Raw genomic sequence first — 27,901 nt, 5'->3', positions numbered from 1 at the left:
TTGATGGGTTGAAAACACTGAATCGGGTTGGCTCAAGTCCCTCAACATAGTGTCCCAAGTGACAGCCAGATGTTTTTTGAGCCATCACATATGGAGAACCCAGCGAATAGCTAGAAGGCCTTTCTGAAACACAAAGACGCTTCTTCGCTAGCTCATGGCAACAGGCATGCTGGCTAGCCAGAGGTGCAGGTTGGAATGGTTGTGTCACACACAATCTGTCACACTGTAGGTCATCTGGAAGATGGTCAACAGGTGGCAGCTCAGAATTAGTCGACCTCTGACAGTGACCAAAAGACACCACTGAGCAATTATGCTCCAATTGTCGTCTCGGACTGGCAACTTTGTCCGTTTGTGAACCACGATTGACTCCTTTCAAAGCAGAGCCTTTTTGCTTTGAGTGGGCTTTCAAACAGTTAGCAACCAGGTGGCCAGGTTTGTGGCAGAAGAAACAGAGCTTTGTTTTGGCTCTTGAAATCACGCCTGTATCAGCTTTGCTAGCTGGCACACTCCTAGCCCTCGAGACCAACTGTTTCTGTTTGTAGGCCTCACAATTTGCTATCAAATGGCCAGACCTGAAACAGAAGAAAAACTTTCTTTTCACCTTGGGACGGGACACAGGTACCTCGCTCTTTGGGTACTGCACAGCTGGCACATTGCTAACCTTCACTGAGGCATCGCGTCGGTAATGCTTAATGACACTGGTTTTATGGATGAGGGCAAACTCATCAGCCAGTGTTGCAGCCTGCTGTAATGAGGAAACCCTTTGTCCGCTAAGGTGTACTGCGATGCGCTCGGAGACGCAGTTCTTAAATTCCTCTATCAGCATTAATTCACGCATCGACGCCAGGTCTGTAGCTTTGCTGGTGTGAGTACAAGAAAATAATTAGTATAATATGTGTTAAATTTGTTTAGATCAGAGGAATAGGGAAGGATTTGTTTGTCTGTGTTTTAGTTTGGCTTAGTTGTAGGCCTGAGAGTGTGTAATTGTTTAGAGAGAAATGAATTTATGGATACTGGGGGTCTGCCTGCCATAAAAGGAGACAGGAAGCTACAGTTGGGGGTTGCTGATGCTTATACCTTTAATAAAACTCATAAGTGTTATACACTTAGAAGTAGGTTTGCAGGAGATTCTCCACATGATCTGTAAATGTAAGACAGCAAGAGGCCAATGGCCCAGTGGATGCAGAGTGGGGGTCTCAGTGTTTGTAATATGTTAACTCTGTTTTCTATGTTGTGTAGAGGAATTATGTGTAGCTTGGGTGAGATTACTTTTATGACCCCCAGGAAGTCACGTACACAGAGACACACAGTGCTTTGACTGTTATGACGCACCCACACCTACATGCACAGTCACTCACATAGACACACGGGTATGCGCACACACAGGCACTCACATGCTCGTGCATACACACACAGAGAGAGTTTCCAGCACACACTGGGGGGTTTTATGATGGGGTCACTTCTACAAAACTGTTTCACAGACAAAGCAGTGAAGATCTGCAGAGGGACACCGGCCTTGCACGTCTTCCCTTCTAGAAGATGCATGCTTAGATGAAGATGAATAAAGATGAATAAAGGTTTTGTGAAATGACTACTGAGTTCCGGTGGCGTCTCTGGATGCCTGAGGAATAAAAAGAACCGGGGTGAAACTGATTTCTTAACACTGGACACCACCGATCAAAAAGCACACTTTTCTTCCTCGCGAAGTCTCAGTAGGATTGACCTTGTCCTCTTTTTAATCCCCGGAAACGCTGCCTATAAGCTTCTGGGACTAGCTCATAAGCTAGAAGGATGGCACTTTTTAGCTTGTCATAATTCAGACTGTCCTCAGCGGACAATAAGGAACAAACTTTCTGAGCTTCACCTACCAGCTTACATTGTAACAAAATGCCCCACGAATCCCGTGGCCAGTGCAAGGCTGTGGCTATACGCTCAAATGACTCGAAGTAACTGTCGACCTCAGTGTCGCGGAACACCGGAACCAGACGACTGTTTTTCCCTACATCAAACGGTGCATCTGCCTGCCGAATGGAGGCAGTTGGAGGAAGGGAAGCCGGCTGGAGTTCCAACTGTTGCAACTTGACAGCTGTCTCCACCTCCTTCAATTCAACCTCCCTGGCCCTTGCAAGCTCTGCCTCTAAACGCCTAAGTTACAACTCCTTTAACTGGAACTCCCTTTCACGATCCTCCTTTTCCAACTCAAGACGAGCCAGGCGTACACGGAGCCTAGCATCCTGCTTCGAGCCTACTCATGATTCAATGGAGAGAGGTTCGAAGTGAGGCAGTGTCATCTGCTTGTCCTCAGGCAACCCCTGAGCAACAGGCGTAAACACTGATGGAGCTACAGCTTGAGCTGGTACCTGCGGAACAGGCTGAGACGCTACACCATGCTCATGGACTGGTAGACACCGGCAAGGCCACTATCCCTTTCTCCACCAATCCAGACATAAGAGCAGCTTTCAGCTCAGCCTTACGCAGAGCTATGGAGACACAAATGCCATAAATTGCTGCCACCTCATGCAAATCCCTCTTCCTACAGGCGTTCAGCTGGACAATCGAAGGGTTTGCCTTAAACATGGCAACATCAAAGGTAGCCATTCAAAACTACCTGAGGCTAACAATAACAACAAAGCAGCACCACCTCCAACACACAAATCAAAAACAGGTGGGAAATATATGTGACCACAGGGTTAACCAATAAATAAAAATACCATCGACCCTCTCCCCAGACCTACCTACTAAAATCTTAGCCTAGTTAGCTTCTGGAGTGTACCAGGCTCGAGGCAACCTTAAAGTTTATGCATCAAGTGCACAAAGCACAGAGAAGCCTACCCCCGACAGGGAACTAATCCCCACTTGGGATTACTCCGAAAATAAAAAAGGCAAAATAAAAAAATGAGTGCCTGAAGGAGGAGCTTACGCTCAGCTAGACACCCCCCTGTGCTAACTGGAGAGAGTATAGCAGATACAACACAACTACACAAGCCACCGGCAAACAACACACTACAACCCAACCGCTGTTCCTTCCAGTCATATCCCGGACGAGCCCCCACATTGTTACGTCCCCACGATGAAGGTCTAGGGGTGTGTGTGGGGACTGGTAACAAATGGGTCCAGAACAGAATGAAAGGAGAACAGACAGAGGTGTTTAGTAAATAAAATAGTTTTTATTATAGATAAAATTAACATAAAGAGCCGGCAACGCTGTTTTACCAATAACACTAGAAAAAGAAAAAAGTTGCAACAACAAAGAACACAACAACCAAACAAACTCCACACCACGAGGAGGCACTTCCAGGGGCCCACAAGCTCACCCTGTCACTAGCAGCAGCTAGCTTTACTGCTGCCGAAGCCCACAAGCCCACACTACTCATGTGAAGCAGCTACACTGCAAACTGCTTCCACAACTCCACACTACAGGATCTCTCCCGACACCTTCGACACACAATGTGGGAACACCAGAGAAAAAACACTCTCTCATACCCAGTTCATCCCCAGCTTATATGACCTAGGAGAGGTGATTGCTAACTGGGCCCAGGTGGTAAATGAGGCCAATGAACAGCAGCTGTGTCCTGGGGAGAGAGAAGAGCAAGAGAGAGACAGAGGGGTGGAGTAAGAGAGGAAGAGGCGGAGAGAAAACACCACACCCACACAAGGGCAGTTTCAGGAGGCCCAGCTAGGGCCGTAACAATACTCATTAAATTTTTCAGTGACTCCTTAGAGCCTGCCCTGTGTTTTTGTGCTCTTCACTCATCTGTTTAGGTTTCTGCTCTAATAATTATTACATTTTTTAATAGCATACAAAAATATAGGCACACCAGTATAAAGTAGCACACCACTCAAATTTAAGAATGGACACATTTATTCATATGGCTTAGAATGAACCTGTTGGTGAGATTTAATAATCTGATTCCAAAATAAGATCTCCAAGACCTGAGGCTGCGATGTCACACGGTCGCACGGTGCAGAAAAAAGAGCCTCTCTAGTGACTGCGAAAAAGAACAGCAATTAATATTTTAGTGCCTAAACTACGATAGTCTTGCGAGTTTTCTATTATGGTGGCGCATTTAAATACACCACGAGTCACAGGAAACCTTCAGTGGGCTACTGCTACAGAAAAAACCCTATTTTCGGTGTACCATGTACGTCAGTGTGACATCACTGTCCTCGTTTAAATGGAGGACACAGTGCCAAATGTTCATTATTACAAATGGAGCTGTCCTCAGTGTCATATCACATTCCAAAGCTGACATTCAGCGGTTTTCCCTGCAAGATTATCAGAAGCTTTCTCAGTTCTTTGCTGGAATGGACCGGCAGCAAAATCTTGCTTTTTCTGACACAGTGATGTCTTTTGGACAAAACTTCCTCTGTGGCATCGCTGTCTCCATTTGAGAGTCACATCTCGATTACTTGTCATCTGTGCAAATGAACATCTAATAAGCCTCTTCTTCAACATCTTTGATTTGCGGGCATTTCATAATTATGTTTAAAATTTATTCCTGTTCGTTTTTCAATCTTTTTTTAAAAAACATTTTTGACAATACACCAATTTGACCACAAGCCGAAAAGCAGCAGATGAAAATATGAAAAAAAGAATGAATTGGTTTCTTTTTCACTAAAAAAAGAAAAGAAAAGATAAGCACACACACACCATGTAAGACCCAGGAAATGTGCTGCTTTAAAATTATTTGACTTGTACTGTAAGTTTTGGACAGACGAGCATAACACAGACTCAGCACACAAGCGACATCCAGGTCAGCACAAATTTACAAGGGTCACCGCATCAGTGAAACCAACGTACAACGTTTGCGGTATCTCATATCTGTCAACCGCAAGATGGATGAGACACAAGTATAGATTTACTTATGGTCAAATCTGTCAAAAAATTGGAAATAAAACAAGCATGCAATCATACTTTGGCAAAAAAACAATTAAAAAAAAAAGCAAAAAAATAAACAAACCCCAACTGCTTCTTGGCAAAAAAGAAAATAAAACGTTCAGCTTCTTGCGCACATTGCCCTTCGCTGGTCAGGAGCAGCCTCATAATGGATGAGCAGCTTTATCTTTAACAGGCCAATCTTCATGTCTTCATGACAGAACAGAGACGAATGTGTTAAAATCCATGTCTGTCACATCAGTCACTTTGTGTTGTGTGTCGAAACTCGTCAGGAGCACTAAAGAGCATCCCAGTCCAGTCCCTTCATACAAGTCATTGTGGGGGATTCAGCCTATATCCTGACCACAGCTGGATAAAACAGGAGGGGGAGGAGAGACTGGATGTACTGCACATATGCATCCACACACACGCACTCACATTCAGCCCTCTCATTTTTCCATGTGGTTGTCTCCACCCTCTCCGCTTGTTCTACATCACGTTTTCAAACAGCTGCATGGATCTCATCATAGTTTCATCCTGTTGAGAAATAAGACAAATGGTGTATGGAATTATTTTGAATACCTGTGTGTGTGAAATGAAATCATCTGATGGATTGTGGGTTTTTTTATGCTTGACTTTTGACATAAAAAAATTTAAGTAATGGTGAAATTATGTAGGCCTATTTACACTTTATACTATTTACTCTATTAACACTGCATGTATTCAGGCTAATATACACCACTGAGTCCTTCTCTAAAAAAGGGCCAGATTTAACAATGTCTGTGAATCTGGATTAAAAAAAAGTGTTTAAAGTTTTTATAACATGTATAGTGCCATCTTGCACCAGTACATAACGTGATGTCAGTGCGTTAGTTGGTTGCTGCTGATCGCTAATATAATTTAATGTAAGTCTAACTACTCAAAGAACCAATAACTCAATGGAAAACAAAGAAACAAAATCTAAAAAGCAATCTAAAAGAGTCACTTTAGTTTTATGTTTAAATAACAGAGGATATACTGTTCACATTCACTCTCTGTCTTTCAAACAGTAAGTGGCTTTTAATTGTTAGCTAGCTGCAATGAAATGGGAAACTCCACCTCCACCTGCCGTAATGTTAGCGTTCGTAGACCACTTTATGAATGAGGACTGTGTGGAGGAGAGGTTGTTTGAGTCAGGTGTAGTGGTGGTTTCACGACTAGAATAACAAGCTTAAGTAAGAAACTAGTTGCTTTTTTATGCATATTATATTTTAATTCTTTAAAATATAATTCATTTGACAAAAACACATGAAGAAGAATACTGACCTCTTGGCAGGCTACAATGAACTCCTCCAAAGTCACCACGCCATCTTTGTTCTTATCCATTTTCTGTAGAGAAAAAGTTGTTTTTATTTTGTTGATTCTGTTCTGGTGGCATTGCCTTGCATCCTAACCCTAATGAAACAACCCAATAATGACTACAAAGCTGCTATAAACCAACAAAGGTTTCTTGGGAAGTTACGGGGTCATGACAAGAGACATTAAAAGTCTGCTTTCCTTTCATAATGTGTAAACACTAGGGTTTATAAACCTTACGAGACTGAAAAATGTAGTTAAGTTGAAAGTGTGAAAAAAACTCCATAAAGGGAGTTGATCCAATTTAAACAAATAGTATGGCTTGTTGTCTGTAAATCTGTAAATTTTATTGTCAATTCTTACTGTCATTTAATGGTCGGGCATTGCACAGCAATAAGCATTTCACCAAACATCATACTGTGTATGGTTGTGTGTGTGACAAATAAAATTTGAATTTGAATTTGAAATGAACCTGAAAAAAGGCATCCACATGCTGCTGTGGAACGTCTCCCTTCAGTGCAGGGTAGGTGTACTTGCCCATCATGTCATATATGGCCCTCACAATCTCAGTCATTTCCTGCAAGAACAGGAGATTCATGTCATGCTTAGACAAAGATTTGAGATAACAAATAATATCCAGTTAAAACTGTAACAACACAGTCTCACCTCTCTGTTTATGTATCCATCTCTGTTGATGTCATACAGGTGAAACGTCCACTCCAGCTTTTCCCTTAGTGTTCCCCTCAGCAGAATAGATAGTCCCATTACAAAATCCTGTCCAAAATAGATCAGGGAAGTGGGAAAGCATAAATTAAAAAAAGAGCAGAAAATTAAAGAAATAACTAACATTTTATCCATTTTTGTACCTTAAACTTTATGGAACCATTGTTTGCAGTGTCAAAAGCGTTGAACAGATAATGCGCATACATGCTTGCATCTGTAACACACACGGAAGAAAAGTGTAAAAAAAAGAAAAGCTTCATAGTGCAATAAAAAAGATTAAAAACTGTGTACTTTACCTCCATGAGGAAAGAACTGTGCATAAATGTGTTTAAAAGTCTCCTCATTCACAACTCCACTTGGACATTCCTGTGGAAGAAATGAGACTCTACAGTTATTCTACTCAATGAAAATTTGGTTGTCTGATGATGTGATGCACACATATACTATATTGCCAAAAGTATTCACTTGTCTGCCTTCACATGCATATGTACATAACTGACATCTCATTTTTAATCCATGGCATTTAATATTATGTAGCAATAGCAACTTAAACTCTTCTGGAAGGGTTTTCAACAAGACTTAGGAGTGTGTTTATGGGAAGGTTTGACCATTCTTTCCAGAAGTGCAATTGTGAGGTCAGACACTGATGTTGGATGAGGAGGCCTGGCTTGAATTCTTTGCTCTAATTCATCCCAAAGGTGTTCTGGCAGGTTGAGATTAGGTTGAGATACAGACCAGTCAAGTTCTTCTACAACAAACTTGCTCAGTCTTGTCTTTATGGACTTTGCTTTGCGCACTGGTGCGCAGTCATGTTGAAACAGAAAAGGTCATCCCCAAACTGTTCCCACAACATTGAGTTTCTTTCACTGAAACAAAAAGGATGAGCCCCACTCCTGAAACCCCCTCCCCCGCAAACTTTACACCTGGCACAATGCAGTCAGACAAGTACTGCTCTCCTGGCAACCGCCAAACCCAGTATTATCCATTGGATTGGAGAAGCATGATTTCTCAGTCCAAAGAACATGAAGCGCTTTGTGCGCTTTACTTGAGCAAAGGCCACATGAAGCACATGTGCAGTTGATTCCACAGAAAATTAGCGACCTCTGCTCAATATGCACCTCAGTCTTGCTGACCCCACTCTCTAATTTTATGCGGCTTACCACTTAATGAGTTGCTGTCATTCCCAATCTCTTCCATTTTGTCATAGTACCACTAGCAGTTAACTGTGAAATATTTAGTAGTGAGGAAATTTCACAACTGGACTTTTTGCACAGTACCAGAGCTCCTGAGAGCAACCCATTCTTTCACAAATATTTTTAGAAGCCGTCTGCATGCCTATGTGCTTGATGCTATACACCTGTGGCCATGGAAGTGATTGAAACACTTCAATGCCTCAGTGATTTAGAGAGGTGTAAGAATACTTAGAATGGAATAGAACAGAGCTTGGGCAATATAGTGCATTTTAGTATGACTGCATTTTTTAAAATAACAATATCTGGTGTGTGCTTACATTTTTAAAACCACGATAGAGGATCTGCAGTTCCTGTTTGGTGAAGTTTGTTTGGGCTTCGAGTTGCTCAAGTCCTTCTGGTCTGTGGCACACCATCGTCATCTCAAGCTCATCATCTGTTTTATCTACAGGGAAGGGTAAGAGAGAGGCAGTTTAAAAAAAGAAGATGTATGTGAGCCTCAACATTTACACACTGTCTGTTTAACAGTATGTCCCACTCAGGATTTAGAAATATGATGGCTTTTAAATACAGGAAAGAGATGACTCAGCGAAGCTTGAAAATGTTAAGTCGGCAACGAATGTTGTGGGATCAGAGAGAATAAAAAAGTGCTTCTGGGAGTGAAGCAGAAGAAAAATAAGGGAGGATGAGGGAAAAAGAGAACAAAGGAAGGATTTGAGGAGAACTTCATCTACTTGACAAATTAAGTTTCCCCTTAGGAGCTGAAGCATTTTATTAATGGCAACATGGTGCTCAGTGCCCAGTCCTGTGGAGATGGATGGTGGTTAATGATCTGAAGAGATGCTGCTGTGGGCAAGTGTTTGTCACTGTGACTATCTCACGCTACAGGGCAGCGGCTTTACAAACATGGACAAATATCCAGAAGAAAACTCCCAGTGGCTGTTGTGGGCCCCGGTGAAGAAAAATCTGAAGTCCGACGCTTTGTGTGAGGTATAGAGATGGCCTATTTACAAAGGGTGGTCTGTGGCTTGAAATGCATTGTTGAGACTGCAGGTATTATTAGATGATATGTCCTTGAATGAATTGTTTTGGCACAAAAGTGTGGACAAAGCACACTATCAATTCCCAGAATTTCTCAATCACCTATGTTATTAACTTGAAAAACACACGTGAGAACAAATAAGCTTCCTAATGGATTCAGACTCAGTTCAGATGATTAGACACGAAGAAAAGGAGATTAACATGAGCACATTGTTCTTCTTCTTTTTTTTGGATGGTAGTGATGACTCATTCATTTCAGCCCATTCATGAGTGGTGTCAGGATTAATCCTCAACAATGAAACTGTATCAAGTAGCATACATCATTATGCCAGAGGCCATTGTGATTTAAATTTTAAACAGGAAACAGGAGAAGAGGCACAGCTATAGAACTGCCTGCAGCCACATTCTCGGTCGTAACAGGTGCAATCTTCATTTAAGTCCCACCTACACCAGGGGGGAAAGCAATTACCGGCTCTTCATTGACTTTTGAGTGGGAGAGACGATCCTTGTCAATTCTGTCTGCTAGTGAAAAATAGAAAACTTACTTAAACATTCTGTGTGAAATGGACTGCAGACTGATTACAGAACCCAGAATAGGTTTTTATGAATTTCTAAACTGAAAAACTGTGACTTTAAGGAGAAATAAACTTCTAGGAAAATCCCGTGACTAGGAAATGTAGTGAAACTGTGGGATCCTAACAGTCATATACGGAATGAATATGTCAAATAAGTCGATAATGCCAAAATTCCAGCTTATGTCCATACCATAAGCTAAGCAGGGTCAGGCCCGGTTAGTAGTTGGATATGCAATGTGTTAGTTAGTGCTGTTGCCTCATAGGAAAAAGGTTCTGGTTCAAATCCACCATTTAGCCAGGGCCTTTCTGTGTGCTGATTGCATTTTATCCCTTTGTTTGTCTGGGATCTCTCTGGCTTCTCCCACAATCCAAAGACATCCAGTTAGTGGGGTCAGGTTAATTGGTGCTTCTAAATTTCCCATAGTTGTTAGTGAGAATATTGTCTTTCTGTCTGTGTTAGTTCGGTGACAGACTGAGAACCTGACCATGGTGCACCCTGCCTTTTGCCCTTGGATGGCTAGGATAGGCTCCAAGCTCCCTCACAACCCTGAATTAAATAAATGAAAAGATGGATGGATGTCAGTTTTAGTCCACTACATTTCTGCAAAATGAGGTAACAAACTTTCAGAAAGCTGTAACATTACTATGCATGTAAGTGCTTTAGCTAACAACAGTGGCTTGCTACTGTTGTTAGCTAAAAGTTTTTTATTTAGTTTTTATCTTTTTTATTCTCTAGTGTCAGAAAGGAGAATTATTCATGGTATGTTCATTGGTAGAGGAAGATTGAAAAGCTGTTGGCCAATCAGTGTGCACTTTCACAGTGAGATCCATCCCTTGCTTGTCACTTCCAGTTTCAAACAACAAGATGGTGAGACCAAAAATGCTCATCTCAAGGCTTAAAAATGGATGTCTCCGAAGGTACACCCATCTGCTACGCTGTTTAGTATTTCTAATAGATAGCTAACATTAATTTTATAATAGCTATGTAGATACAAGGTGCTAAAAAAGTCCCAGATTAACAAGCTAAATCTAACATTTTAGCCAGCTAGTTGCACTTGTATGGGCAAGCCAGAGGGGCCGATGGCGCGATATGGCAGCCTTGCTTCTGTCAGTCTGCCCCAGGGCAGCTGTGGCTACAACTGTAGCTGCCTCCACCAGTGTATGAATGTGAGAGTGAATGAATAGTGGTATTGTAAAGCGCTTTGGGTGCCTTGAAAAGCGCTATATAAATCCAATCCATTATTATTATTATTATTATTATTATTGTATAAGCATGCCAGCTTTCTTTTTAATATTGTGATGCTAACTTTATTCTCCTGTATTTTCTCCTGTGTTTCATTTAGTAAAAACATGCACTAAAGGTTTAAATACTGCTTACATCTGGACAGGATGGTTGACACAGCTATAAAAACTGTTAGGGAGTAGTCATTTCAATGAGATTTTCCACATGCTTGGGAAACTATAGCAATAAAATGTTCACTAGAGACACACATGTTGCCTCTTACCCCAATCTGCCACTTTTACATGGCCTATTTGTCAGTGGTGAGATAGCATGGTGTCCATTACCATGCAAACATATAATGCGTTACTTTCTCTCAATCTTCCTTCCATCTTCCTCTGAGCTCCAGTTCCAACCCACTGACTCATGTTGTCATGGAGATAGATAGCCATAATAAATGCGAGCAGTGGTGGTATACTGGATCAACCATTTTTTAAAGGTGTCAAACACAATTTGTACATATATTTTCCCTGTGACTAAAAGTCTCTCGGTTACATGAAAACAGAAAGACAAAGGTGCTGTTAAGACTCCACCTATGTGGACTAATCTTTCCTGTGGGCTGATTTCTCTTTGCTGTTAATGTGACAGTGTGATTAGAAACAGATGAAATGGAATGAGGGTGATGAAAAGGCAGAGGTGTTGATTAGAGAAAGCTGAGACAGGACTAGGAGGAGAGGAAGGAAGAGGTGGCAGAGCGTGAAGAAAAACAAGAGACAAGAAGGAGAACAGCAAAGGGCAAAATGGGAAAGCACAGAATAACATCGAGAAGAAACGAGAGCTGAACTGGGCTCAGAAGCACAGTCAGCAAAAGAATATGTTGCCTGAGGGTTTCAAAAACCTGTTGAATATATCATATCATATAACAGAATGATTTGATCGCAGAGTAAGACTCAGACAAAGAAATGCTGCAGACTTTTGCAGTGAGTCTTGTTATAAAAGGTGCAACAACTGCTCTGCATGTGATCACTCATTAGCATGTAATGGAAGAAGGTGGGAGACGCTGAAATGGTGCTGATAATTGAAAGTGCGTGTACATGCTTTCTTACGCAGTCAGTGGCAAACACTGCAGCACTAATGAAAATGAAGGTCATGTAGAAGTCTATGGGAAAATTACTCTTGGTTTTCATTATACATTTATGGTCTTAATCACTAGTTTCAAGTCATAGTTGAATCTAACATGATCTATCACATCATCTTGTAAAGTATGTCCTATAGGCTGATGTTATATTTTGATTAGGAAGTTACTACCATATGAGTGTGCAGAGTCCCTCAGATCTGCCTCCTTCTCATCACATCTGGTTTTGGAAACACCAAGATCAAGGCAGACACTTTTTACAGTTCTGCATGCTTTGACTTTGGCATGATCTTGCTTTCTTCTTCCCTTTTTTCTTCTTTCGTCCTCTTAACTTCACGCAAGCAGCCGACTGCCCAAACAGCTAGCCTTGTTCCAAATATAATCATCCTACCAGTTTATCTAAAGCCTGCTACTTACGAGATTATATCTGGTTTCTTTAATCCAGCAGCCTTCTGGTGTCTGTAGCCATGAGGACAAAAGTTGAAGAAGTCACTGAGCCGGGTCAAAATCATAGTCCCCTACGTGATTCCTCACAAAACCCACAGCAGGCTGTTTGGTTTTGCTTTGTACAAAAGCTGACTGGGCTTTGGAAGTGCTGAATGCTGCAGGAAGAGTGAGGAGAACTGTTTCCCCTACCGTGTTGTGTGGACAAGCCCCCCCAATCCTAAGAACACATTTTGACCTGAATGTTTTTCTTGATTTGCGACAGCAATCTCTCTGCGTGTTTCAAAGTTTTGTTGAAAGTTTATACAGGACCTTTTTCAAGACAAACCAGGTATAGCACAGATTGGCTATACTGGTCAAATATATACCAGTTATATTAGGGCATTAGAGAGATAAAAACAACAAGCCCTCTTCCTCTTAAAATAAGTTATATGATTTTGTGTGTATATATATATATATAGCATTTACGCATACTCAGTGATGAGCAGTATTGCTAGAAAAAGCTATATTTTGTATCCTACTTGTAGCTTACCTCTGAGTCTCATTTCTTGTGTGGCTGTGGTACCTGTTTATCCCCTACAGGATCAGACTTTATCTGTCCTATCTTACATACCTCCTCACAGCTGGCACCACAATGCATTTTTTAACAGACCACTTACTTCGAGCTAAAAACAATCCCTAGATGACCTGCTTTGCTGAAAGGTCATTTAAAGGCTCTTATCAAAACACAGACAAGCGGTATTTTGCTGCCTTTTCATGGTTCTAATCTCGATCTCCCGCTGCCATAAATTCATCATTCACCCTGGTGGAGTATGCGCTCACACTCTCCCTTTATGCCCCTACAACCCAGTCTCCATGACAACAGGCTTTTCAAGCATAAGGCCAGGGAGAGGTATGATATGTGAGCTGCGTGTTAATTCAAATGCCCAAAACCTCGCTCCCTCCGTGTTTCTGTTTCGCTCACTCACTGGCGCGTTCGATGGGCATGCACCAAACACACACAGGCATAATTACAGAGACAGAGCAGTGATTTTGCTCTGTTATTTTCAAGGACATCTTTCTTCCATCCTGTTGTCTCTAAATCATTATCTCCGCACAAGTGCTGTACCTCGTCACTGAACGTGAGTAAGAGATGCTTCACCCTCCACAATACTGCTGCCACTTCTAGAAGTAAACATTGTAGATTTCTTTTTGAGAAAACAGAATCAGCACTACTGGCTTTTCATTAAACCTATGTAACATTTCCACGATTCATTATCCACTTATTTTTTTTCCTTTAACTTCATAGTTCAATTAATTAAATCACTTGGCAAAAACAGGGTGAAAGCATAAAGTCTCTTTGCATTGGATAAGCAAAGAAAATAACTAAAACAAACACATATCATGATTGGCAGCTGGTGTACAAACACTACGATCTTAGTGTTACTGTCAGTTTGGTCTAGCTTTCTGTTGCTCTTTTTGTCTCGTCTCCATCTCTTCTCTTTGTGACTAACATCGACGTACCTCTAGATGGTCTCCTCTGTTTGGTTTGCATGGTCAAAGTGCCCACCACTGCACCCATGTTGTCACCGTGGAAACCAGGACGGCCAAAACAACCCAGAGAGTAATAGTCCCTCTATTTACTTCACGATTTTGTCAGCCTGTCGTCCCGTCGCTGCCTCCCTCCACGGCGCTATACCTTACAGGATTTTTTTTTTTTGCCCCTGTCAAGTCCTTTCACTGGGTCCAGATCTGTCACCGGGGGGACGCTTCTCCTCTTTGAGCTGACTCTCTTGAATTTCTGATCCCTGTCTCCAAAGACACACACACACACTCACACGCACAAGCTGCTCCTGCCTCTTTGCGCCACTCCCTCTGTTCTGTGCCTCACTCTACTCATCTGTCAGCCTTTACCCCCCCACTCTTTCGAGCTCCCTGCCTCCTCATGCCCTTGTGGTATTGTAGAGTGGTGTAGTCACTAATAACGCTTACTGACATGTGAAGTGTGTGCATTTAAAGCACACACGTGTATTTTCTCAACCCAGTGGTTACTACTCCAAATGAGCAATTTGCTCCCTGAAGTGTGTACCATAATGAGGATGTAGCTATATGTAAGACTGCCCACTTGGGATGGCATTTGTGCATGCCTATGTTAACTCACCACAGGATAAAGGAGCACATCTTTTTCTCTATCTAGAAAGAATTAAAGTTAATTGTGAGATTTTGAAGAAATATTTTTAGAAAAAAAACAAATCAAATGTGCTACAAACAAGAACATTTGTATTAAATGGTGCCAACGAATCTTCACAGAGTGGACTGCGTGTAACGTGGGATGGAAAGCTGTGGGGGTGAGTGATGCTTGTTTTCCTTCAAACTCAGAAAATAAAGCAGGGTTGCTGGATTGCAGCACAAACAACACAAGCAACAAAAAATAGCTAATCAGTAAAGCGTAAAATTTAGATTTCACTGTGGATTTCTGCAGGAGAATTCAAATGGTCTAAGTTTATGGAAGCTACTTGAAGGGCAGTTAGCTCAGTCTTTGTAAGCTGCTTGTAAAAACATTGAGAAAAACACAGAAAAAATGTGAATGATATTGCATCCAATCAAATATTCTACTGGCGGCCGACCAAAAAATGTATTGTCTTTGTCTCGCTCCTTGTTTGTGTATGTGTGTGTCTTTGTTTGTGCACGCGAGGTTCAGAAAACCCTCTCACACTTTAAAAAATTCATTGAGGGCCATTTTTTCAGTGCTGTTTCAGCTTTCTTGTTTCTTGAAAGTTGACGTCTATATGTTCTGTTCTGAGTATTAAAAACAAGATCCATGAGCAAAAATGATAATAATGATGATCAAATCCACACTGTATGGGAGTACAGATTATTTTTTACAACCTAACTCTGGAGCCTGACCCTAGATCAGCTGTGCAGTTCAGTTTCTTTGTGTGGGTAGTGCTGAGAAAAAGAACTTAACATGGACTAAATAATTAAACATGAAGTCATGCATAATTCTAAAATAATTTAAACTTCTCTCAACTTAGATATTATCTGAAGTTAGATGGATGTAGCCGCTGGATCTGAAAAGTGAAGCAAATTTAAGGATTTTTTCTTAAGGTTAGAAAAGGTCAACTATTTTGGCTCCAAAAATAAGTCTGACTGCATGCCGGTCAATGAGAAAACGACCCTACTGCTTACTTTACAACCCCAGTAACCAGATTAGTAGCCCCAGCTTTTAGAGAATCCACAGTGATGTATGTTTTGTAAACTGTGATCTAATTTTGAGTAAAATAGATGATCATCATTGTATAGTCAATAAGATAAGTGACTGTATAGTGAATGGGGGTTATCAAGATCTATTGCTTACTTGGTGTCTGAAATCAAAAAAGCCAAGATGGTGAGAGCTGAGCGAGGGGCATTCTGCAAAACATTAAGGACCATCATGTTTTATATCAAGTGTCTGTCCTAAATTTTTCTTGTATCCCAGTTTCATCCATTCAAATACAGTCCCTCTGTATAGTGACTTTCATGTAATGATTTCTCTGCCTTCTTCAATGCAGTAGTATTTATTTTTCCTTCTTGGATAATTCAGGAAGCATAAAGAATTCGTAAACTGTGTCACAGATGTTTCTAACTCGTTTATAATCTTCACCAAAAATAACCTGCTTGACATACAGACAGTCACACTCACACACTTGCGATGGGAAATTAAGTATTCCGATTACTAAATAACCCGGTGTAATCCCTGTGACAGATGTTTGCCATCTGGAACAGTCTTAGTGCACCATATCACCCTGCACTATGACAGACATTCAAGGACGCTGCATTGCAGTCTGGCTTCATAATCTCTTCAAAATCTTTTCTCTAATTCACATACAACCCCTTCTACAAACAGTGGGAAGGACACACTTGGACCTTGTACACTAATCAGCCATTATTTATGATTTTATCAGTCATGTTGTTTTCCATTGCTACTTTGGTTAGTGTTTTTTTTTTTAATAAAAATATGAGATGAGAGAGGTGTTATCTTTGGTTCTGAAACACAGCTGACACAACTGTTTGCTCTTTCTTTCATAGTCAGTATGCCCTGAGCAAAGCAAGAAGCACATTTGTGCACTGCCTATACTGTGTGTTTAGATTTAGTCGCTCCTGGTTCCAGTAAAAAAATCCCTTTATGCTTTTGGAAAATTACACGATTCCCTTATGAAAAACCCAACATACAGGCAGCAAAACCAAGAGATAAGTATACACACCCCTGTATCTGGTCTCTAAGATTGGAATAGAGTCCAGCCTGACATCCAGAACTAACCTGGGCATTGAGTTGCATCCCACTATATCTAGCCAGTACTTCTCAACTGCAAGAGCTCAAGCTCCTTACCCTACGGTGAGGTAATATTCCATGCCCCAACAACCACTTTCAACAGCTGGGGTTTGACCTGCCAGGGGCTCTGCCCTTGACCGCCACACAGCATACACACATTGCAGCCCAACATGGGCCAGTCCTCTTGAGGATTCATCAGCTATCAGACATGCTGTAGGGATTTGGTGCATTGAGTGCTCGGTGGCTGGTTAAAATAACACATTCACAAGAAATCCTGTAATTTGAATGCAAATAATGATAGTGCACATGAAAGACTGTTCTTTTCACTGCCACATGTCCTTTTATTTCCCAAAGTGTTTCATTGCTCCCTCTGCTTTTGGTATTCTGTATGAATGCATGCTCATGCACGCATTAAAGGCAGCTCATCGTTATCATTAAACTCCTCTTACTACTTCCTCTAACAGTTATTTCAACCTGCAATTGCCATGTAAATCAAGTGAACCAAATGATGATTGGACAGGAATCACTTTCCCTCCAGTGGGCTGAGACAGCAGTTTCAGACCTCATGTGGCTTTCTAGTCTGACTATGCAAGAACTTGCATCTTTAAATTATGTCGTCTCGTCTTCTTTCTTTAACCTGACATTCAGTTGTGTCCTTTTTAGAGCTACTACTGAGATGGGAATTATTACACAACAGCTTTTGAAACTAGTATAGCAGCTTTCTGGAAAAAATGGGGAAATTCCTGGAGTTTGTGGTGCTTTTCACTGTCAAGTAAATTTGTGTATATTAATTACTTTTGTTTCTTATGAAATACAAAACCAAATAAACTAAACATAAATGGGTAATATATATTTTACTGTTAATACAACTACATACTACTTATTATTAATGCCATTATTAATATAATAAGCTGAATTACAATGATTCTTTAGGATTCCATAAGGAACGTTTTAATAGAATAATCTCAGGAAGCCATCTCATATGATTTCAAAGTAAGTATGTTTATTTTTTTATATATGATAATACAAATGTTTAAAAGGAGATACTTTTAAAATTAAATCCTATTTTCAAAATGTAAGACTCTTATGAAAATTAAGAATTAGAAATGCATTTGTTGTAAAGTAAAATTAAATGGATGGATGGACCTGTACACCTGCAGTACCTTCATGGCCCACCAGATGCCATCAGCTTACACCTTGGGAATCACTGGTTTAATGCGTCATATAAAGATTAATTGGATGGTATCATTTTCAAGGTTTGACTGATGATTAAAGCTTGTTTTTATTGTAATAACTATTTATTAATATAAGAATACAAATTTAAGCTTTAACTTTTAAAGATTTAAGAAAAACTAAGCCTGAAGACTGTGTCTTATTAGAAAGCTGTGGCTCAACCTTTGTGTGTATCTGTGACAATATGATGCTAATTGTAATCCAAACACTGAGACTGGAGTCACTTATCTGTAATGAATGCTATATAACAAATCTCAGTAACATTTGAAAATTGTTAACAAATTCACAGTATAGTGAATAAAATGTTAAGCATCTAGATTTAAGTGTCATTGTTTGTTATCAGATGTGATAACAAAGATCAGATTGGAAATAATAAACTAAAATACACGATACAATTATTATTGATGAAGACTATTTATCATATGTACTAAATTTGAATGTGTTTTTATTAATTGTGGTTATTATTATGCATTCACCATTAATGAAGCTGCTTTGGCTTCCATCACATCTTTTTGATTTACCTGTATTTGATGACTTTTGAATCTTTAGGCGAGTACCCACAGCTCCCCTTTGTGCCACTTTGAAATGTGTATTAAGTTATCTGTGAGTGCAAAATGATGCTTTATTTCAGGAGGCTAGATAATAATAATAATACTAAAAAAAAACCAAAAATGCATCAAGCATCTTAAAAACAGACAGTCACAAATTTAGTGTGAATGTTCTTACAAAGTGTTTTTAACCCTGCAAGACAAAACCCATCAAAAATAGCCTGAAAATTCAGATTTTTTGGAACTGAGATGTTTAATAACCCCATAACAAAATCCACAAAAATCATTTTGCTATATCATGTTGTGTGAAATTATTATATATTTATTATATTTTTTTTATATCACATTTGATACATTGGAGATTTTTGGCACCTTTTTGTTAACAACAATGTTAATTTTAGACAAAAAAAGAATTTTGTCCATAACGTTTTGAATTTATGGCAAGTATTGATCATGTTGATGAGATAGAGGTCTCAGAAACTCATGTATGAGACATGATACAAAGTGCATTAGAGGGTTAAGTTTTCTCAGCAGAGAACTCTAACACATGAGCTCAAGTTTCTAATGCTGTGGAGTTACTTGTTAAACGACAGATGGCAGCAGAGCGTAACAGTTCCTGATGCAAGCAGCAGCTCATGTCGCCATTCAAAACAAGTTTTGCTCCCGATTTAATGCATCACATGCAAAAATCCTCAGGGAACTACTAAATATGAACATGAAAGAGGAATTCCACAGAAATGTGGCTGAGCAAACATAACCATACTGTTCGCTGGATCGAATAGCCATCTAACCATAGGAGATTCTGCATATAAATACCAAGTAGTAAAACAACGTGGCTGGACAGGAGTAATGGTGGGGCGAAACACGTACACACCCACAGAGGAGGAAAGAGCAAGAGATAAAAATAAATCTAGAAGAAGACGGTTACATAAAAGTATGTAGTGAGGTGATGTAAAAAATTAAAAGCAGAGACACACACTGTCAGCTCCAATCCACTGATTCTACAGCCACAAAAAAAGGGAAAGAATCAGAGGAGAAAGATTTTTTTTAAAGGAAGATGGTTATAAAACTGGAGTTTAATGCCAGATAACTCTTATGCGGGTTTTGAATTAAATAGATGCTACGTTAGAAGAGCTTGAGCCATAGATTTGAATCTATCTCTGCAGTGTGTGGTGACAGAACCACTGCTGCAAGGTTATGCTCTTAGAGGACACATGTGACTTGTAATAGTGAGAGACAGGTGCAGCATGAGGTCGGGTAGGAAAGGTTTCTGTCTTTACCTGCACTCTTCCTGTTTTCAGGACCTGGGTCTACACAAAAGACAGTATAAATCTATTGTGTTTGTTGAACCATGCATTTTTTATGTGCTTCCCCAGATGTGTCTCGTTTCCCGTATCTAAACAAAGATGATTGTCAGTTTGCATGATTGCATGATGTGAACTAAATTTTAAAAGTAGATGTTGAAGTTGTGATAAAGATAATCTTTACCTCATGAGTTTGAATATAATGGCAAATTTAATTTTATGGGTATAGTTTGCTAGGTCCATAGTAAGCTGTGGCTATAGTAAACTATAAACTCTGTAGTTTATTGTGTGAGTGTTGGCAAACAATTACAACAACAGACCTCATTGAAAACATGCTTACAGGGAAGAAGCTGGTTGCAAATGATCCATCCATCCTTCCATCTATCCATCCATTTCAGCTCCTACCTAGGGCCGTGGAATGGGTGGAGTCTATTCCATCTTAAAAAAAAAAGACATGCAACCACAAACCCACCTACAGCCTACATCTACACGCTAACTGAATTTCAGGAAATGTGATAGAGATGGATCATGAGCAAAGGATGGAAGTTTTAATTCTTCCAAGCAATCTAAAGGTGATTGTTTTGTAGGTACAAAACTTTGCTTGTTTACAAAAACAGCAGGGACATTTCAGACGCCTGCTTTAAGCAACAATGCCACAATTTTTATCTCGAAATAGAGGATATATATTTTCATGCAAATTGATGGGGTAGTGTTGAATCTATTTTTTTTACCATTCAGATCTGGGAGTGGTCTTGTGGTATTTAAGAAATGATATTGTTTTAATTGTGAAATTCTTTTAAATACATTCAACGTTAAAAACACAGACATTTTTTTCCTAAAGCTAAACTGTATGTCTGCTGTTGTGGTTGAACAACACATCACAAAAAAGTTTGAAATAGTATTTGTTAAAAGTTGTCCTTAATAAAATTAAATCTGTGTGCTGTTCCAGTTTCCTTGTCATTCTGTCAAAGTCCCGTCAGTTCAAAAAGAGGTTTTTCTTTACTTTGTCAGGTAATGCACAGCATCAGATTTCCCATTAGATTTGACATTCAGATTCCCTGGATGTTGCACTACAACATCAGTACGTCACAGCAAAATATATATAACTCACTCAAAATATACCTCACAAGTCCCTCCCTTTGTCTGAGGCCTTTTAGCTGGTTTCTCACGTGCTGTAAAATTCGAAAAAGTTGCCTCTAGCTGAATGTTTGAGGCTGCACTCTGCCATCTTGCTTTTAAAATGTGCTGTGAGAGGTCACTGTCTCTTTTTATAACAACAGGGAGGACAGCCATTTTTAAATGTGCACTAACATGAATGCAAGGTCAGAGCAACTGTCAAAACACTGAAGCTACTAGTGCTACTCCTTTGTATCTTTACATGGAAACTATTTTTTTTATTTTACAAGGAAAGCACTATGTAAAGAGCATAAAGTACAATGTAATGTTAGAAACAGGAATAACAGTAAGTCAGCTGCAGCCCCGAGGCATATCATAACTACTGTATCCTCACTTGGTTTGCAATGTTTAAAGGTCTGAGGATGAATATGCATGCTGCTGAACTTAATAAGACTTAAGGCATAAGACTAAAGATAAGACAGTTCATTTTTGTCTATAGTGTATGCAAGGAAAAATGCAAAAAACAACATAGCATATAGCTGTTAAAAAAGTCTAAATAGCTTGCTTGTGTGTTAATGTTTATGAGAACATATGTGCATGTTTTCATGTCTTCATCCGTGCATACTTTAGCATGCGGTCTTCCTCTGCCGCAATCTGGAAACAAGTGCTTGAGAAATCTGATTATAATTAAACTGTGCAGAGGAAGGGCTCAAAGCTAAACAAGACATTGTTACTTCATGCTGTAACCACACATTACAAGATCAACCCCCTCCATGTAAGCACCAAAATCAAATTAATACCAATGATGTTTAAAACTTTGAATAATGTTCTGTTATCATTCCTCCTGTGACCCTGAATTGGATACGTGGAAGAAATATTATGTTTGCCTGTGTTTTTGCATGGATGGATAGTTGTGCCTGTTCATCTTGAGCTATGGCAATGAGAACCTAACATTGTATAAATGTAAAAATTCCAAAGGTTTAAAACCCCCACTGTGGCATAAAATCATAGATTTATTAAATCCCAGTTTAGACCACTTGAATGTATTTTGACCAGTGTCTCTTAATTAACTCTGTGACATTTAATTATGAAGCTAAATGAAGACTCGGCCCTTATGCTGCCCAATGCGCACGCATCTTAACTTTAAGTCAGTAAAGGTCAGCGAAGCACAATAGAACATTTTGGACAGAAGCAACAAATGTCCAGATGCACAGTATCAAGCAAGTGGATGCTCAACATAATTTACATTACATTTGATCAATTATGCATCCTTTAAGAATGCAAAGAAAAATATAACTAATGTCTACAAATAATGAGAGAACCAGATATCATCTTGATAACCAAGTCTGCTATAAACTGTAATCCTTCATTCCTTTGGTAAAGGATTAGCTCCTAACCATAAAAAAGTAGGTTTGGGATTGTTTCAGTCAAATAGCTACGGTATGCGATTGTGTTGCATGACCTAGATAGTCAGCCTACTCACTGCCATGAGTTGGTTGGATAATTTTTAGAATAGCTCAGCGGCTGACTAAAACACCACTTTATATCACATAGGTTCATGCTACAAAGGATTTACATACTATTTTTTCTTCTTCTTTTTTTAACATTGCAGATGAAAAAACACTGGACAAACACTGCACATGTAACAGAGTAAGTACTTTGTAAGATTTTGGTTAGTTCATTATTATAAACCTAAGCCTGGCTGGATTCCTGCTTAATTCAATGCAAAACATTGAGCTTGTTGCTCCTGTAAATGCATATTTGCATTTGTAACACAAGCTGTGGGAAATGTGTCAACAGATTCATCCTTCATTATGCATGATAGTAGCTGTTTATGTGTAAAAACGTACAGTTCAGGCATCATGCTGTCATTGTCAGTTTGTTGACAGTATCTGATGTGTTTCTCAGTTTGCAAGTTTCTTTCTTTGCCCTGTGAAAAATCAATTTCTCAGAGTGCTTATGGCTGCAAATAATTTAGAGGTAGATAGTAAGAGTATCCAAATGCTTCTAGATGGAAAAGTCAAGAAGTGGTAAAAATACATAAATTTGGAATTTGTGGCCCACAGCGAGTGTTAAAATGAAGCACTGCCTGCACCTGCACAAATATTTTATGCTCCATACATGTGCGTAGGGTGAATTTTAAATTTATATCAGACCACAGGTTCTTCTGAAAGTGAGAGCAGTACTGTGTTTGTGTGTTTTTTTAGTCGTGACATACTCGCAGCTGCACTCTGACATCGTGACTCAGCGTTTGATTTTTGCAGCTTAGGTGAAAAGTAACTTTTTAACTATAACTGAGAAAGGGGCAGAAAAAGCAAACAAGCACTAAAGCATGATGAATAGAAGAAGTTTAGAGTACACCACAGCCTCAGCCTGTGAGCTATGTGCAGATGGGAGTTAAATGACCTCATCATTTAACTCAAAGCCACTCAAAGCATGCATGTCATACAAGAAGGAGAATTTCCTGGCGTTTTTTTTTACTTGTGTTTTTCTGCACATGTGAGTCTCTATAGCGAAGCTTACTAGATGTAGATGAAAATTAAAAGTATACAGATATGTCCAAATGAAATATTGACATATCTGAAATATCTTATTAGCTAAAGATAAGTCACATAATTTATTGAAGGTCAATTTTTTTTTGTAGGTGGTCCTCAATAAATTTGAGGTCCAAAAAATCATTTTTGGTTATTATCTCAAAATTTTGGGTTTGCAATCTCAAAATTTCAACTTTTTTCCTCAAATTCAAAAGGTTGATATACCTAACCCAACACCAACTGTAAACACATGCAGTCCTGTAGTGACGTTTATGCTTCAGCACAGTAAGCTAACACAGTAAAAAACAGCATTTTCATGCAACCTATAAGAAACGCTAAATTAGTATCATTCAGGTGTTTTTGCAAGACACTTTACGAAAATGTAATTTAGCAACACATCATACGTAGATCAAAGATTGAAGAATGATTTAAAAACAATGAAGAAATATATGACATGTAGGGCTGAAATGTGTAAGTTACATTTCTAGTGTATCAGTTCCCATGTTCCAGACAGTTACATAAAGCTGTGTGAATAAATAGCAACATTCAAAATGTTTGCATTATTTCCTTAACTTGGTTTGGTTTATCTGCTTTTACAGCTTTTATGCTTAGGTCATATTAACGCAGAAATTTAAACAAAAAAAGTACAAGGGATTCGTAAACTCTTTCCTGCAACTGTAGCAAAGCAAATGCTCTGTAATTTTTAAAGACACAGTAACAGAACATGTGCCTCTTGCTAAATAGACCACACAATGGCTCAATGGTGGAATTCAAATTAAATCTATGTCAGAAAAACAATCCTATTACAGTCTTAATATGAACTTTCAGCAAATGAATGATGGGATCATAATTTGACAGATTTCTGCTGCTAGGCTTGGACTAACAAGCACCCCTTTCTTTTCCTGTTTTTCACTCGGTGTGGATTTATGCCATCATTGCATTTCAATTCTGTGTTTTCTCTCCACCGCATTTTCTCTTTGTACCTTTCTACAAGTATCTCTGGCTTCTTGGCTGTAAGTTTTGGATCTGCAGCTACTAGCCTCACCGACCTGCCCAGTATTGATTGCTTGTTGTTTCTCACTGCTCTTCTTTTCTCCTATAGGCCTTCTTATTCCAACACTTGAGCCTACAACCACTTTCACATACGCACTGCAGGCCTGAACCTTGTTAGGACTATGGCACCACATTTGGGTAGGTATTTGGCTATGCAGTGTGAAAGATTTAGGAAACCTGTGGTTGTATGCAACAAAACAAAACAAAACCCCCCACCAGGCTTAGCCAAATGGCTCAAACATCGCTTTTGCAGATTCTACGGGAAAGAATTGCAGACTTTCAGCTACATGCTGTAGCTGTTTTCTGTCACCAGGGGACAGTGTCACAAATAACTGATCTGTGGGCTACACACAGCGTCATCCGAGTTGTGCTGTCTCCTGAGCAGTCTATTCGGGCGGCTTCTTCACAACCCACACAAAGTATTTCCAGTAGTACGAAGCAAGCTATTTCCTGTTGTGTTTTGCATGTGGCTACTGAATTATGTTTCGTAGGTACGCTATAACCATAATCCTTTCTGAAACCCTGCACTATAACCTACAGCGTAACCTACTCTGTAAGCTGATGTGTCCCTCCTCAGGAATGTTGCTACATATTGCATCGACTACACCTGCAATGTGATCTGTACTGTCACTTTGTCCCGCTCATTTCTGGATAATTCTTCTTCTGCCACCATTTCTGAAATTGACTGGAGAGAATGGATCAACACCATCGTCAGCTGATGTTTTGGTGGTGAAATTGCAGTGCAAATGGGGCTCACCGCGGCAACAGTATCTGTCGCTTTCATAAGCTATGTTAAAGGCTCTACGTTAAGTTTAACACAGACGTATAAATTATGCTTGAGAAAGGTAGAGGCAGTGGCAGATGGGTAGGCTTTCTTCAATATATCTTTAGGAATCTTTGAGGTTCTTTAATTAAAGCAAAACTGAGTGCTATTAGAAGGCAGCTGAAATCTGTCACTGATATAAAGTACAACAAACAGGATATCAGAAAAATAGGGACACTTACTAGCAAATTATTTTAGATCAACTGCAGGAAGACAACATTAAGCTGATCAAAGCATTGCTTTGTAGGGGGCGAGAGAGAGAGTGGTGGTGGAAAATGTCCAACATCCATCCACTTTTTGCCAAGTGCTTGGTGACAGGGAATAATTATTTTTCTATATCAAGTAAAGTTTGGCCTAACTGTTCAAAGGCAATAATAAACTATCTTGTGATGTGCTGCCACATAAAGAAAAAGGAACTGAACTGAATTCACATGCATACACAGGAGTAGCCATAAGACCTCACTGTATCTAAGTTAGCTAACACTCAAGAGGCTCAGAATATGTGAGTGCATCAGTACAAAGTACCTTTTGTGAGGGTTCCTGAGACCAATCTCTGCAGGGACTGGATTAATTTGAGCACCCCCTGTCTGCAGCGGCTGGTACAGCCAGCCATCCTGAGGTAGATGCAGTGGCAGATGGGTAGACTTTCTTCAATGTATCTCAAGGAATGTTTGAACTTCTTTAATGTTGCCCGTGATTCTTATCACAAAAACGAATCTGCTTCATGTGACATCATGAGGTCCTTCAAGCAGCTCCTTGTGAAGAAAAGGGATACGATTAAGCCTTTGCTCCACAGCTTATGTGCAAGACATTGAATTTTACTTACAATATGCTTCCAAGCTGTCACACATTAGTACCTAAAGCACTCAGGCGTGTTCCACTCTCTCATTCAGAAAGGCATGCAGAAACACTCAAAAGAAAAACATACAAATATACACAAGCAGTAGCCAAACAACTAGAAAATGTTCAACATTTCCTGTTCTCTGGCTTCAGACCTTTACATTAAACTTTTTAAAAAGCAAAGTTGCTTTTCACAGACCAAAATAAGTGAGAAGATAAATAATTAAAAGGACTCTAAAAGTAGAACACGAAGCGCTTCGCCCCCCTGGAAGTTCTGTCGGTCCAAGAAAGAGCAGAAAACCTCATGCAGTGCTTCTTACCTCCTCTGTCAGTTTGTCTCATCACTTCTTTTCTTGTCCTCCACTTTCCTTTACCTTCTGTCCTGTTAGTTGTTCTGACTGTTGTCCCCTTGTATAATATTTTGGTGTAAGGTTTCCCTCTAAACTGCAGTGGGAACCCTGCGGCTGTGATCTGTCGAGGAGCTCTGCTCTGGTGCTCTCAGCAGATCTGTACTGCAGAGAGTGCCAGCAGCCACCACTATACCCACCCTGCCTCCTCGATGCTCCCTCCTCCTGTCTCACATTCTGCTCTTAGTCTGGTTGATGTGCTTTATCTTACCTTTTTCTTGATCCTGTATATTTGCACGATACACCAACTGGGCTGAATCAATCAAAAGAAACAAATAAAGGTTAAGCATGGTGGATTATAACTGGAGCACTAATTCAATGTATAAAAGGTTCCATACGGAGTTTCCAGATCCTCTCCATGTTGCAATAACAGAGCGCTTTATATTAAAGTGGGTCCACTCTTGGTCCTCTGCAGTTACACTCAGTGTATTAAAATGTAACCTTTTCCTAATAAAACATCAGGAATGTGTTTTAAAGCACACGTGTGCTTCATGAAGCCAAGACTTAAGCCTGAAATTTTAATTGTATGTGAAATACTATTATTTTGACCTTGCAAACAGCTGATTTATTTAATTCAGTTATTTGCATTGAGATTTTTGAATTATTAAAAAAGTGATGTTTTTTATTTAGCATAATAAAGTGTTTAAATATTATTATCATAAACCTTGTCGTACCCATTAAAGATTATTTTTTGGTGTAAACAGGTAGGAAGATGAGAAGATGATACTGTGCATTCGTGTGTTATAAGGTTTCCCAGAATGTATTAAATTAAATACCATGCAACCACATGAAACAAATGGAATAAAACTAAATTAGGAAATTACATTAAAATGTATAATGAAACAGCAGCTATACCAGAACACTATTACCTGATCACCTTCATCGTGTTCATCATTAACCAATATGGAGAGTAACATGCACAGACTGCATGCACGTTTTTGTCACTTTCTTAATCAAACTTCTATCAGAAATGAGACTAAATCCTTGCTGAGACAGAACCACGCTCTGTGCCAAATTCACTTTCAAGCAAGCAACACACAGTAGTCTACTCTATCTCCAAATGACTCCAAAACAGGTTATGTAAGCCTGGGAGTTTGCTTTTGGAGACAGAGCTTTATGTTTCTCACTCCAGTGACCTGGGGAAATGCTCAGGGAGAGCATGACGCAGTACTTCCTCTGTCTGTGTTTCTCCCCCCCCCCCATCCTGTCTCGTC

The 27,901-nt window shown here is 39.6% G+C and overlaps 1 protein-coding gene across 2 annotated transcripts; it reads right to left on the bottom strand.

Annotated features, from left to right (window-relative positions):
- Positions 1 to 4,334: 4,334 nt before the first annotated feature.
- kcnip1b (Kv channel interacting protein 1 b) lies at positions 4,335 to 26,824 on the bottom strand. Of its 2 annotated transcripts, XM_040014692.1 has the most exons (9): positions 26,601 to 26,824; positions 25,966 to 26,195; positions 8,445 to 8,569; positions 7,231 to 7,300; positions 7,078 to 7,148; positions 6,878 to 6,985; positions 6,684 to 6,788; positions 6,182 to 6,244; positions 4,335 to 5,413 (listed from the first exon to the last, which is right to left on the bottom strand). In XM_040014692.1, the coding sequence occupies exons 2-9, from the start codon at positions 26,051 to 26,053 to the stop codon at positions 5,366 to 5,368; spliced, it is 678 nt and encodes a 225-aa protein (XP_039870626.1). In that variant the 5' UTR covers positions 26,054 to 26,195; positions 26,601 to 26,824; the 3' UTR covers positions 4,335 to 5,365. The 2 variants fall into 2 exon arrangements, with proteins under 2 accessions (XP_039870626.1, XP_039870627.1); XM_040014693.1 differs by lacking the exons at positions 25,966 to 26,195; positions 26,601 to 26,824 and adding an exon at positions 14,042 to 17,676.
- Between the last annotated feature and the right edge of the window lie 1,077 nt (positions 26,825 to 27,901).

Source organism: Simochromis diagramma, unplaced genomic scaffold, assembly GCF_900408965.1.
Source record: "Simochromis diagramma unplaced genomic scaffold, fSimDia1.1 OVJJ01000676.1, whole genome shotgun sequence".
Taxonomy (NCBI): Eukaryota; Metazoa; Chordata; class Actinopteri; order Cichliformes; family Cichlidae; genus Simochromis; species Simochromis diagramma.
This window is presented reverse-complemented; position numbering and strand designations above follow the sequence as displayed.